The sequence below is a fragment of the Thecamonas trahens genome, assembly GCF_000142905.1.
Source record: "Thecamonas trahens ATCC 50062 unplaced genomic scaffold supercont1.63, whole genome shotgun sequence".
Lineage (NCBI taxonomy): Eukaryota > Apusomonadida > Apusomonadidae > Thecamonas > Thecamonas trahens.
Window position 1 is genome coordinate 73,292 of NW_013657617.1, and position 13,241 is coordinate 86,532.

Genomic DNA, 13,241 nt, shown 5'->3' on the forward strand with positions numbered 1-13,241 from the left:
CGGGTAGAGGCGCGGCCACGGCGAAGTGCCGGCAAGGGCTGTGGCGAGCGCGCCCAAGTGGTCGGCGAGCTCACCGCTGTCCGCCAGCGTCAGGTAGCCGCCCGAGACAAAGGCATTGTCGATGCGGAGCGGAAAGGCCTCGGCTGTGGTACGCGCCACGAGGCTTGTGGCCAGGCACTCGAGCGAGGTGGGCACGTACACGGCGAGGACATCTTCCCATCCGAGCGGAGCGCCAGCAATGCGCCCGGCGAGGTGGGCGAGGGTGGCGGCGGTCTTGACCGCGAGGACAAGCGAGTCGGTGGCGGTGGCGAACGGCGCAAACGACGCCATCTGCAGCTGCTCCAGCATGGCGATGGCCCGGGCATGCGCCTTGCGCGCGGCATGGACACGAGAGCCGAGGCAAGCCACTCTGGCGGCGGCGGCCCCATCGTCATCACTCCCGACACCGGCGGCAACCACGTCCGGATGCGCAAAGTATGCGGCGTGCCCGACAACGTCGCGGAGCTCGCCAAAGTGACTCAGCGGCGTGAGCGCGCGCAGCCCGTCCTTGGCGGTGGCGACGGTGGTGGCCATGGCGGCGCAAAAGGCTTCAAATGGCGAGCGTGCAGCCTTGGCGGCAGCGAGCGCAGCGGCAGCCGAGCTTGGCGATGCTGACGACGCCGTGGCCGAGCGCAGCGGCGACGCCGGCGGCGATGGGCGCGGCGAGCCTGCACCCGACGGCGGCGTCCGAAGCGCAGCCTTGCGCGAGGCCATGGCCAGAGAGGCCAGCGCCGCCGGTGAGCCAGAGCGCATGGCGCTCGTCACGGCCAGCCGCGGCGTGACCGGCGCGGCAGCGGCGAGATCACCCGAGGCCACAAAGGCGGCAAGCGCTGGGGCGTGATCGTCACGGTGTGCGGCGAGCCACGCGGTGAGCCGCGAGGTGAGCTTGCGGAGCGCACGCGCAAGAAGTGCGTCGCGAAAGGCGGCAAGGTGCGGGCGCGGTGCGTCGGGCGGCGGCGGGTGTGAGGTGAGGAGCGACGAGACGACGTCGACGACAGACTTGAGCTCGGCATGCGAGAGGGTGAACAGCTTGGGTCCGCGTGCCAGGCTCTGAACCCGCAGCTCGACGATGCGCAGAAGAACGGCGCGCTTCTCGGCCAGAGCTGCAGCATGGTCGTCGTCGAGAACGAGGGCGTCGAGCTCGTGTGCCAGCGCCAATAACTCGGCCAGTGCGAGCGAGGTCACGTTCTCCGGGAGCGAGACAACAGCTGACGACGGCAGCGAGCCGAGCGTCTCGCCCACAATCAGCGTGGCGCTGGCGTCGGCAATGGCTGTGGCGAGCGACTCGGCGGCGGCGGAAGCGTCGTCGGGCACAACCAGGATGTAACGTGTGGCGTCCGAGTCGTGGAACCGCGAGTCGAGTGGCACTGGCGGGCTTGGCACCGGCTGCTGCTGCTGCGGCAGTGCAGCAGACAGATCCAGAGGTGGGACTTGCGGCGGGAGGCCGGTGGCGGCCGGCGAGAGTGAGGTCTCAGCGACCTCGCCCAGCGACGGCGGCTCGTGCGCACGGGCTTTGGCGTTAGTGTCGGCATCTGCGTCGTCCGTGGCAGCGGACTCGAGCGTCCACGGCGGTGGAGTAAACAGGGCCCGCTTTGCAGCCGCGAGGCTTCTCGGCGCGTCCTCTGGCGGCCTGTCCGCCGGCGGCCCTCTTGACGATGGTCTCGGCGACGGCCTCGGCGACGCCCTAGGCGACGGCCTCGGCGAGCGGAGCTGTGACAGCGCGCAGCCCTGGAGCCAATCCAGCGCGCAGAGGACGTTTGCGAGATCGATGGCAGCCAGTCGCGGGAGCCTCTCTCCGCCGCGCAGCGGTGGCTCTGCTCGCAGGCTCCCCGCCGGCGCGGCGTTGGCCCGAGCGAGTCGCGAGTTGTGCGTGGCGGGCGGGGCGGATGGGGGGTGGCCGCGGTCGGCAACAAATTGTTTGCCATGGTCATGCCCACCCCCCGTCGGTCCACCCGACGCGCCCCCCGCCCCGCCCACCAGTCGGTCGGCGAGGACGGCATGGAGGGCGGCGTGGAGAGCGTCGGCCACGGCACGTCCACCGAGTCCGCGGCCGGACGCCGGCACGGTTGCGGTGAGGGCCGAGAGCAGAGCAGCAGTGTCGGTGGCTGTGAGGACGTGTCGTGGTGGCCGTGCCCGCCCCCGCAAGCGAGAGCCGCGTCCGCCCATGCTGGAGGCTGTGTGTATGTGTGTGGGGGGGGGGGAGGGGGGGGGGGGGGGGGTGTCCTTCGGGGACAATCGTTGGCTTTTGACAGTTGCAGAATAATGGTTGGCCAACGATTGTGAGGGGAATAATCGATGGTCATTGATGGTTGTTGTTGGGCTGTGAGGGGAATAATCGATGGTCATTGATGGTTGTTGGTGGGCTGTGAGGGGAATAATCGATGGTCATTGATGGTTGTTGGTGGGCTGTGAGGGGAATAATCGATGGTCATTGATGGTTGTTGGTGGGCTGTGAGGGGAATAATCGATGGTCATTGATGGTTGTTGTTGGGCTGTGAGGGGAATAATCGATGGTCATTGATGGTTGTTGGTGGGCTGTGAGGGGAATAATCGATGGTCATTGATGGTTGTTGGTGGGCTGTGAGGGGAATAATCGATGGTCATTGATGGTTGTTGGTGGGCTGTGAGGGGAATAATCGATGGTCATTGATGGTTGTTGGTGGGCTGTGAGGGGAATAATCGATGGTCATTGATGGTTGTTGGTGGGCTGTGAGGGGAATAATCGATGGTCATTGATGGTTGTTGGTGGGCTGTGAGGGGAATAATCGATGGTCATTGATGGTTGTTGGTGGGCTGTGAGGGGAATAATCGATGGTCATTGATGGTTGTTGGTGGGCTGTGAGGGGAATAATCGATGGTCATTGATGGTTGTTGGTGGGCTGTGAGGGGAATAATCGATGGTCATTGATGGTTGTTGTTAGTCCCCCTCCCCCCCCCCATGTGCGACCCCTTCCCCCTCCTTCCCTCCCTCCCTCCACCCCCCTCCCCCTCCCCACCACCACTCCTCCCCACCTCCCCACCATGCGCAAGTGCTCGATATGCGGGCGTGACCAGGACTCCTCGGCCTTCTCCAAGTCGCAGTGGAAGAAGGGCACAGCAGCAAAGTGCCGGACGTGCGTGGCCTCTCCCCCGCCTGCCTCCCTCCCAGCTGCCGACCACGAGCCCGTGCCTCCCGCTGCTGCTCCTGCTCCTGCTCCCGCTGCTCCTGCTCCTGCTCCTGCTCCCGCTGCTCCTGCTCCTGCTCCTGCTCCCGCTTCCGCCACTGCTCCCGCTGCTCCTGCTCCTGCTCCTGCTCCTGCTCCCGCTGCTCCCGCTGCTCCCGCTGCTACTCCGATGTCCAGTGCCGGTGAGGACCGAGCTGACGATGGTGCTGATGATGCTGATGCCAAGCCTGCTGAGCCCGAGGTCGAGACTGAGGACGGAGCTGATACCGATGATGACGGAGCTGATGATAGTGCTGATGACGGTGCTGATAATGCTGATGCTGAGCCTGCTGAGCCCGAGGCCCAGTCTGACGTCGATGCTGATGCTGATGCTGAGCCTGCTGAGCCTGCTGAGCATGCTGAGCCCGAGGCCCAGTCTGACGCCGATATTGGTGCTGAGCCTGTTTCCGAGCCCGAGTCCAAGGTTGATACTTATGCTGATGACAGCACTAGTGCCGAGCCTGAGCCCGAGGCGGATACTGGCCTCGCCAAGCCTAACCAGACGGTCGTGTCGTCCACCGCCGACTCCACTCCTGTTGTCTCCACCTCGGGCTCTGCCGAACCCGAGGCTGAGCCCGAGTCGACCGAGTCGGCTGAGAACTCTTCTACTGGCGACGATGCCGCTGGCGTCGCCCCGCACCCTCGCCGCCGCAAGCGCCACGTCCGTGTCCGCAAGAAGCGCAAGGCTAAGGGCAAGTCCGCTGCTGCTCCTGCATCCGAACTCGAGCCCACTCCCACCCCCAAGACCAAGAGCAAGAGCAAGACCAAGGTCAGGGCCAAGGGCAAGGTCAAGGCCAAGACCAAGAGCAAGACCAAGGTGAAAACCAAGACCAAGACCAAGACCAAGACCAAGACCAAGACCAAGAGCCGCCCGCCTGCGCCCGCATCCGCGCCCAACAAAGGCAAGGACGAGGACTCGCAGAGCTCTGCCGATGAGGTCGTCGCTGCACCGCCGCCGCCGCCGCGCTCGGTCTCGGCCGCTGCGCAGTCGCCAGACGGCGACAGCGTGCCTGTTGTTCCGGGCGTCGCGCCCGAGCTGGTGCTCAAGTACATGCAGACGCCGCTGGATCTCACCCGCGAGGAGCACGTGGCCACATTCCCGCAGTCGTGGGCCGCTGCTGCATCGGCTGTCGGTGGTGGCAAGCTCCCGCGCTATGCACTCCTCCCACACACGTATACCTCGTTCTGGCGGCCGGCGCCGCCGGCGCCGCCGACGGCTACAGCGCAGGAAAAGGCGCGCGTCTTTGCGCTGCGTCCGACCAAGGGCGCAGCCACCCCGAAGGCGGCCAACACTCTCCGCCTCGCCACCTACAACGTGCTTGCGTCCGACTACGGTGGCGCCGTCCGCGTCGGTGCCGTTTGTGACGTCCTCTGTGACATGGTCGACGCCACCGACGTCGTTGCCCTCCAGGGCGTGACCAAGGCCATGCTCGCCGGCCTCCTCGCCCGCCCACGGCTGCAGGACGCGTACTTTGTGTCGGACATCGACGGCTCGACCGTCGTCGGTACGCCCGGCGGCGGACTTGTTCTCTTCTCCAAGTACCCGCTGCAGAAGATGGTCCTCCACACTCTGCCCGCCAACGGCCGCCTCCTCCTCGCCACGCTTGTCCTCAACTCGCGCAAGTTTGCCGTCGCCAACCTCCATCTCCCGTCGTCTGTCGCCGCCGAAGTCGATGCTGGCCTCTACGCCGCCTTTACCAAGCTCATCCCCTTCCACGACGCCCTCGTTGCCGCAGCCTTTTCCCCCGCCGCCGACCCGGCCGCCCTTCCGTTCACCTACGGTGACGTGTGGAAGCTGCTGGCAACCGACGACCCGGGCTTCACCTACAACCCGGCGTCCAACGCCATGGCCGCCCATCTTGCTTCCGAGGACGCATCGTCACCACCGCCCGCTTCCCGTCCAGACAGGCTGCTCTTCCGCTCCGCTGGCGGCCTGTGGACGCCGGTCGCCGGAGGCCTCGTCGGCACCGTCCCCGTCCCCGAGTACGCCCATCTCCTGCCCTCGACCCACTACGCGCTCCACGCCACTTTTGCCACCACCGACCCGGCCGTCGACGACCTCGTCGCCAAGGCCCGCAAAAAGGCCAACGCCGGCGGATGCTCGGTGATGTGAAGTAAAGCTCTCTAGCTAGCTAGCTTGTGTTACCGAAAGTCGGCGTCGTCGGCGTTGCGGGCGACGATGGCCGCGGGCGGCGGAGGCGGGAGCGGCGGCGGAGCGAGCTCGGGCTCGGCCACCACCGTCCACTCGGGCCGGACGTGCGAGGCGGCGCCCCAAAGGTAGAGGCACTGCGGGAGGCCGCGCTTACTCGGCTCGCGCGCGTCCGGCAGTAGCGTCGTTATCATCTCCTGCAGATCCGTCGGCCGATCGGCCTTGCCGGCAAAGTCAAAGATGACGTCGCACGACCGCTGGTGCCGGAGGTTGAGCTTCTCCTGCGGCGCGCGACGAAAGACGAGGCACGTGTCGTGCGCCGCCCGCAAAAGGCCACTGCTGCTGCCGGTGATGCGGTGGCCCCGGTCGGAGAGGACCACGGCCACGTTCTCCACGTACTTGGCCGCCCACTGCGTCTCCACAAGAAAGAGGACTTGAGGGAGCAGCGCCTTGGGCACCCACACGCAGAGCATGCCCTTGGGAAAGAGCTTGGCCGTCAGGCCGAGCCGCTCCACCACCCGCCGTGGCGTCAGCCCATCGCGGCCCCACGGCGGATCCATGATCACCGCCGAGTAGCTCGCGCCGTCGGCTTCGAGCGCCGCGAGCGTTCGCGCGCCAAAGTACAGCGGCGCGCCGACGGCGCCGCCTGGCGCCACCATCGGCCGCACCTGCCGCGCAAACTTGGCCACCACGCGCTCGACCTTGACATCGCCCGCCCGCCCGCGCGAGCTCGAGCTAGCGCTCGACCGCGACTTGCTCCTGTTGCTCTTCTTCCATCCGCCGACCTGCGATCGCAGCTGCTCGCGCCGCCGCCCGCCGCTGCTTCCGGTGCCCCACCTCGCACCGCCTTTCTCGCTCGCCGCCAGCGCCTCCCACAGGCTCCGCCGGAACTCGAGCGAGTCGGCGACAGCTTGGACTGGATCGCGGTTCCGACGCTGGACCATGGTCCGCTGAACCGCGGCCTCAGCTTCGGCTGCTACCTCGGCCGCCGTCATCGTCGCCGGAATGAGCGCGCCCACCAAGCCAAAGTTGCGGACGCCGGTCGCTCCGCCCTCGAGCTTCCTCGCCCGCTTGGCCGGTCGCGCTGCGGTCTCGGTTCCGTCCTCGCCGTCCTCGTCGGGCACGTAGTACGTCACAAGGTCCTCTAACGTCCGCTTGAGCGTCGCGCCGTGCTTGCGAAGCGAGGGCAGCGAGGTCGACGCCGCGGCTATTGCTGCCGCCGCTCCCATCGCGCCCTTGCGCGAGCTCGACCCGCTGCTCCGCTGCTTGGTCGCCTGGCCAAAGGTGCTCGAGAGCTGGCAGAGCTCAGTGATGAAGCCGTCGACCTTGGCCTCGAGCGCCAGGCCCTCGGGCGTGTTCCACACCGGCGCGAGCTCGAACCAGTCCGGCTCGGCCTGCTGCGCACAAAACGCAGAGCTGGTGGCAATCTCGCGCGAGAGGTGAACCAGCTTGCCGTCGTCGGTCATCACGTACTCGTCAGTCTTGATCTTGCCGGCCTTGACCAGCCGCCGGTAGTGGTTGGCGCACTGGTAGCCAACTCGCCGCGGCAGGACTTTGGAGAAGATGCCCCACAGCGAGCCGATGCGCAAGCCGCGCTCCTTAAACTCGGCCATCCGTGCAGCAAACGCAGCCTCCTCGGCCGTGCTCCACTTGCCGTTCACCTGCGTCTCGTCGATGTCCGTCAGCCGGTAGTAGAACGCGTCCGGGCACTCGCGCCGTCGCCGCCATGCCCGCACCCGTGCCACGCTCCACTTGGCCACGTTAGTCTTCTGATACACCGCCCCGAGCCCAACCACGTCGTTCTTGCTCCCGTCGGCCACCTCCATCGTCACTCGCGTCGACTCTGCCACCACCCGGGACTTTGACTTGCCCTTGCCCTTGCCGTTGACCTTCTTGCTCGTGCCCTTGCCCTTGCCGTTGACCTTCTTGCTCGTGACCTTGCTCTTGCCGTTGACCTTGTTACCCGTGTCATTGCCCTTGCCCTTGGGCGAGCCAGCCCGACCCAGCTCGGGCGTTGCCGCCGCTGCCGCCGCATCCCGCACCGCCGTCCAGCTCTTCTCCTCATCCCGGCTCTTCTCAGCCTTTTCCTCCTCTGCATCAAGCATATCCCATGCCGAGTTGTCTACCTGGAGCGCTGCTGTCGTTGCAGAGGCGTTGGTGGTCACCGACGCCTTGGCCGATGCTCGCGACTTGGCCGATCTCCGAGACTTGCTCGACGTGCTCGACATGCTCGACGTGCTCGACGTGCTTGACGTGCTCGACGTGGTCGACGCGCCCAACTTGCTCGACGCGCCCGCCGACCTTTCGGCCGCAGCCAGCCACCCGGTGATGGTGCCAGAGCCGGCCGAGGCCGATCGAGTCGCTGCGGCCCGTGTCGATGCCGGGCGCTGGCGAGCGGTAGATTCCACGACCTTTTTCGCCTCTGGCCCGAGCCGGGGCGTCTCCGGCTCTGCGGCCCAGAGGGCGACTGCGGGCGGTGCTGCCGAGCCCATGCGCGTCGGAGACGTTTCACCATAGCCTCCGTCCCCATGCGTGCTTGCCCGGTGCTGCGGTGTGACATGCGTCCGTACCGCCGTCTCGGACGCTCCCACTCCGCCGTCGCCTAGGCTCCGGCCGGCCAACCAACTGCGACCTTTTGCTCCGCTCCCGCCACTGCTCGCCACCTGCCCAACCTCTCCCACGCTCCCTGCGAGCGTCCGCCGCAGGTTGCGTGACGCCAACCGCAGTCGCATCGCTCTCACGGCTCTTGTCGTCGAGTGTGCTCGTCTGCTGCCGAGACGGGGCCTCACCTGGCCGCTGTTCCTCACCGCCTCGCCTGTGATCGTGGCCATGATCGTCAACGTGATCGCGATTGCGATCGCGATCATGATCACCTTCGCCTTCTCCTCGTCGCCCTGGCCAGCGCCATGCGTCGGCTGCTGCGGCACGATGGATGCGACACCAACGGCGTTATGCCCTGTATTATGAGTCACATCATGGTATCAGCCTCACCCATCTTCTGCTCGACGTCCATGTCGTCGTCCATGTTGTCGCCTACTCGGCTGATGATGCCCCTCGAGAGACTCGACGCGGTGCGCCGGTGCGTCGTTGCCAATGCAATCAAGCACATCTTCAGCGGCGGCCCTCTCGGGGCGAGGCAGTGCTGCCGAACCGAATTTCCCCACTCGGCGCCTTCCACAATCATCGCTCGCACCATCTCGGCAGACTTCTCCTGTTCTGTTGCCGTCCCATCGACGTACGCCGTCCACAATCATCGCTCGCACCATCTCGGCAGACTTCTCCTGTTCTGTTGCCGTCCCATCGACGTACGCCGCGATCAGGACGGAAGAGTGTGATCTTCTTCATCCCCGTCTCCGTTCGCTTTACGCTCAACCGGTGTGAGCGGTAGCAGGACGGAAGAGTGTGATCTTCTTCATCCCCGTCTCCGTTCGCTTTACGCTCAACCGGTGTGCTTACGCAGACCGAGTCTGAAGCAGACCACCAGACCATGGCGCATGATCCTCCAGCGCGACTTGCTCTTATCAGAGTGGCGTTCAATCGAGCTACCCATGCAGGACCGTGACTCCGACCGTGCAGAGCGCAGACGATCGAGGTTCTCACGACAAACTTGGAGCTGGTTTCGTCGAACGCGCCTTTGGCCAGGACCTCCCCCCTCTCCTCCCCTCCCGACTACACACATCTGGCCTGTATGCATATTTTCGCCCACCCCACTCGTAGTAAATAATACCACAACGTTCAGCCAAGCACGTGACCCCCTTTCTGTCTCCACCACCACGGCACTTCGTCAGCACGCGTTCGCCACACGCTACAGAGCACACGTTTGTATTCCTCTCTCTCCCTCTCTCTCTCTCTCTCCCCCCCCCCCCCCATACCCCCTCCCTCGCACCACATAGCATATTGCACAGCTGTACACACCATCTTCTTTCCTTTATCTCTCTCGCCAGAGTAGGCATGGTCGCGACCCGAGACGGCGGCAGGTCAGCTCGGCTGGCTGGTGGCCTTTTCGCCGCACTGGTTGTCGCTGCGGTGCTTTTTCCGTCATTGGCCTTTGGCAGATGCTGGAGCTCGCCGTACATTTCCGATTTGGCCCAGGATGAGAGCGAGTCATCGCAGACTACGATCAAGGTCACATGGGAGCCAACGACGAAAGGTGGCGCATGTGGTGCACGGACGGCTGTTAAGCACTGGCGCATTATGCCTGACGCCAGTTGGGAGACTCTCTCCAACGACAACGGTCTCTCGTCAGCTCTGGACGAGTATTCAAAGTCCTCGCTCCTGCCGGGAACAGAGTACAAAGTTCGTGTGAGGGCGTACCAGTTTCTTTTCATTCATGACAAGTACATCGACACTCGGACGGCGTGCCCGCTTGGCACAGCGTGGAACAATCCCTTATGTACACTCTGTCAGGTCGGCTACTACCGTGACGATCCCACCTTTGGAGCGGCGTGCACCCAGTGCCCGCTTGCTGTCTCAGGCGTGACGACTGTAGATGCGGGTTCCACAAGTGTCACCGAGTGTGTTTGCCCACCGGGCAAGGGGCGGAGTAGCCCTAACGATGATTGCGTGCCGTGCGGCGTGGGCAAGTTCAAGAGCGGGTACGGCAACTCCGAGTGTATTGGGTGCTCTGTGCCGTTCACCACGACAGTCGGTGGGGCCGACACTGAGGATGACTGTGTGTGCGACGCCGGGCACTACCGCGACGGAGCTGGGCAGTGCCCGGCGTGTCCACTTGGCACGTATAAGCCAACTGCAGCCAATGCAATCGCATGCAACTCGTGCAAGTCGACCGAGACCACGGCGGCCATGGGTGCGCTTACCGAGTCCGAGTGTGTGTGTAGGCCCGGGTTTGAGCGTGTTGCTGGTGTGTGCGAGCCGTGTGGCAAGGGTACGTACAAGGACACTGCCGGCGACGGAGCGTGCTCGCTCTGTCCGGGCGGCACGTCCTCGAACACCGTCGGCGGTGCAGACGTGGCATCATGCGACACGTGTAAGCCTGGCTTCTTTGGCGACGACTGCAGCGGCGTCTGCTCCTGCTCGGTCGATCAGGTGTGCCTAGATGGGCGGTTTGGGTCTGGTAACTGCACTTGCTTTGTTGGCTCGGGGCTGTCAGGCGCTGGATGCGATCAATGCGAGGCTCCGCAGTACTTTGGACGGCCTTGGTGCAACTCCACGGTCGAGTGCGTCAACGGCGTGCCCGACTATGGATTTGACGGCAGTGGCAAGTGCCGCTCGTGCCAACTTGCAGCGTACGACTTTGCCGCCGACCCGACGTGCGCCACGTGCGCGGCGCTCAACTTTGGCGTCAGCTGTTTGCAGTGTCCCATTGGGCACCACGGCTCTGGTGACAACACCGATGGCCCTTGCGAGCTGTGCAGTGCAGGCACGTTCAAGGATGTCACAACAGCCCTGCAGCGATGCAAGCCGTGCGACGCGGGAACGGTGTCACCGAGCCCAGGCGCGGCATCCTGCCAGCGGTGCGAGCTGTCGACTTACCAAAGCGATCCAGGCGCGGTAAGCTGTCTGCCATGTGGCCGCGGACGAGTGACCGCAAGCGATGGGGCGACGACGGTTGCGGCATGCACCCCGTGCCCTCCAAACTCGTACAAGGTAGAGGAAGGGTTTGGCACGTGCGTGGCGTGTCCGGGCAACCAGACGACCAACGGGGAGGTGGGCACGATCGAGGTCGAGGGCTGCGGGTGCGAGCCCGGCTTTGGACTGGTGGGTGATGTGTGTGTGGCTTGCGAGCCCGGCGATGTGGCGCTGTCGTTTGATCGGGAGGCATGCACGCCGTGCCCAGTGGGAACGACATGGGCGTCTGCGGCTGGCGGGTGCGTGTCATGTCCGTTTGGCGGATATTGCGCGGGGCAGACGGCCAAGCCGATCCCCAACTCGGGCTTCTACCCGCTGCCTGGCCAGGGCGTGACGTCGGGACTGTACGAGCCGTGCACCCCGGCGGGCGTCTGCCTTCGTGGCGGAGTCTGTCGGTTCGGTCACATTGGCGAGCGGTGCTCGCAGTGCATCAAAGGATGGGCCAAGAACCCTAGCTCGGGCCTGTGCGAAAAGTGCCCGTCGTCGATCCCGTTCATCTTTATGGGCCTCGCGGTTCTCGGCATCATCCTCTGTATCCTGCTCATCAAGCTCGCACGCAAGAATACGGCGTTCTTCACGGCCGCTTCGGTCGGGTTCAACTTTCTGCAGCTCATTGCGGTCCTCGCCTCGTTCCAGATCAAGTGGCCGGGGTGGACACAGCGGTTCTTTGAGATCCTGTCTGCGGCCAACATCGACCTGCAGCTGTTCAAGCCCGAGTGTCTTGTTTCGAGCTCGTCGGACGCGTACTTTACGATCTGGGCCACCAAGCTTGCAGCCCCTTGGGCGCTGCTCGTGATGTTTGCGGTCGGCTTCAGCATTTTCCGGCTCTACGCCGCTGCGCGCAAGTGGACGGCACCGGCCAAGGCGTCGATGAAGTATGCGTTCACCAACGCATCGGTCATGGCCATGTTTGTCATGTACCTGCTAGTGACCAACACGGCGCTGGAAATCTACCCGTGCACCAAGCAGGCCGACGGCAAGTACACGATGAACCGCGAGCCGTCGATCCGGTGCTACCAGGGCAAGTGGTTCGAGCTTCTGGTGGGCTCGATTTGTGCCATGATCATGTTTTCGCTCCTCATGCCGCTCGGCGTACTCAAGGTGCTCCACAAGCGGCGGTTCAACCTGTGGAAGCGGAAGAACCTTGCGCGATACGGCCTGCTGTACCTGCGATACCGGCCCAAGTACTACTTTTTCGAGATCCTCGTCCTTGTCCGCAAGTTTGGCGTGGTGTTTGGCAAGGTGGCGTCGTCTGCGAGCGTGGTGGGCCAGGTGCTCACAGCGCTGGCAGTGGTGTGCCTCTCGCTCGGACTGCAGCTCAAGACGCATCCGTTTGCAACGATGCGGATCAACCGGCTGGAGACGCTCATGCTCTCGTGCGCAGGCTTTGTGCTCGCGCTGGCGTTTGTGTACGCGGCCGCTGACGGCGGGCTCAATGCGTCGTTTGCCAACACGCTCGGAGTGGTGCTTGTGGGCGTGGTGTGCGTGGCGATTGTGATTCTTCTGGTGGCGATTGTTCTGGAAATCACGAAAATCCACCGAATGCTGCGGCGGGGGCTTGTGGGCAAGTATGTGGTGGACCGGCTCGATGTGTGGCGCCCGTTCTACACGAGCGGCATGTTCCTGTTGGAGCACACCCAGACGACGGTGGGCGAGGCGGCGGCAAACATTGTGATGACGTTCTCGACGACCGAGCCTGTCGAGCTGGTGGCGGAGATGTTCCTGGAAACAGTCATCACGCACCGGAGCGAGAAGCGGACGACGGACGATGTGGTGCTCCACGGCTGCCTTCAGCCGTCGGACCAGGCTGTCGAGTCACGGAGCGACTTTCTGCAGCACACCGTCACCATGCACGCGCCGGCGCCCGGTCACTACGTGGCGACGATCGCGGTGATGGCGGCCGGCAGGACGGCGACCACGCCGCGCGAGCCAGCAACGGGGATGCGCGGGTGGCTGGAGAAGCTCGCGGCCTTTGTCGACGGCTCGGTGACCGACCAGGCGCACTCGCCCCAGATGGTCCGCGCCATGATGGTCAACGGAGCCGAGCGGGCCATCCGATTCCGCGTCACAGCCTCGCCCGAGTGGGCTGCTGAGGACGCCATGGCTGGCACTGCCGCCGCGGCCTCGGAGTTTGCAACCGATGTCGACGAGGATGCGCTCCTCTCGCGGCCGTGGAGCATGTCGCCCGAGGAAATGGACGCTCTGGACGAGGAACACGAGCTTCAGGCACTGTAAGCTCCCGATACGAACACACACAAGCC

The 13,241-nt window shown here is 64.8% G+C and overlaps 3 protein-coding genes across 3 annotated transcripts; 2 read left to right on the forward strand and 1 right to left on the reverse strand.

The window, feature by feature from the left end:
* Nucleotides 1–70: 70 nt before the first annotated feature.
* On the reverse strand, nt 71–1,571 carry AMSG_10690 (uncharacterized protein; the record flags this gene model as incomplete). Its single annotated transcript, XM_013897823.1, has 3 exons — nt 71–76; nt 109–1,518; nt 1,548–1,571. The coding sequence occupies 3 exons, from the start codon at nt 1,569–1,571 to the stop codon at nt 71–73; spliced, it is 1,440 nt and encodes a 479-aa protein (XP_013753277.1).
* Nucleotides 1,572–3,060: 1,489 nt separating this feature from the next.
* Nucleotides 3,061–5,373, forward strand: AMSG_10691 (endonuclease/exonuclease/phosphatase family protein; the record flags this gene model as incomplete). The annotated part of the gene is made up of 3 exons (XM_013897824.1): nt 3,061–3,156; nt 3,188–3,406; nt 3,430–5,373. 3 exons carry the CDS (start codon nt 3,061–3,063, stop codon nt 5,353–5,355), a joined length of 2,241 nt encoding a protein of 746 aa, XP_013753278.1. The 3' UTR covers nt 5,356–5,373.
* A 4,212-nt stretch (nt 5,374–9,585) lies between these two features.
* On the forward strand, nt 9,586–13,215 carry AMSG_10693 (uncharacterized protein; the record flags this gene model as incomplete). Its single annotated transcript, XM_013897825.1, has 4 exons — nt 9,586–9,680; nt 9,939–10,832; nt 10,898–10,976; nt 11,260–13,215. The coding sequence occupies 4 exons, from the start codon at nt 9,586–9,588 to the stop codon at nt 13,213–13,215; spliced, it is 3,024 nt and encodes a 1,007-aa protein (XP_013753279.1).
* Nucleotides 13,216–13,241: the final 26 nt, after the last annotated feature.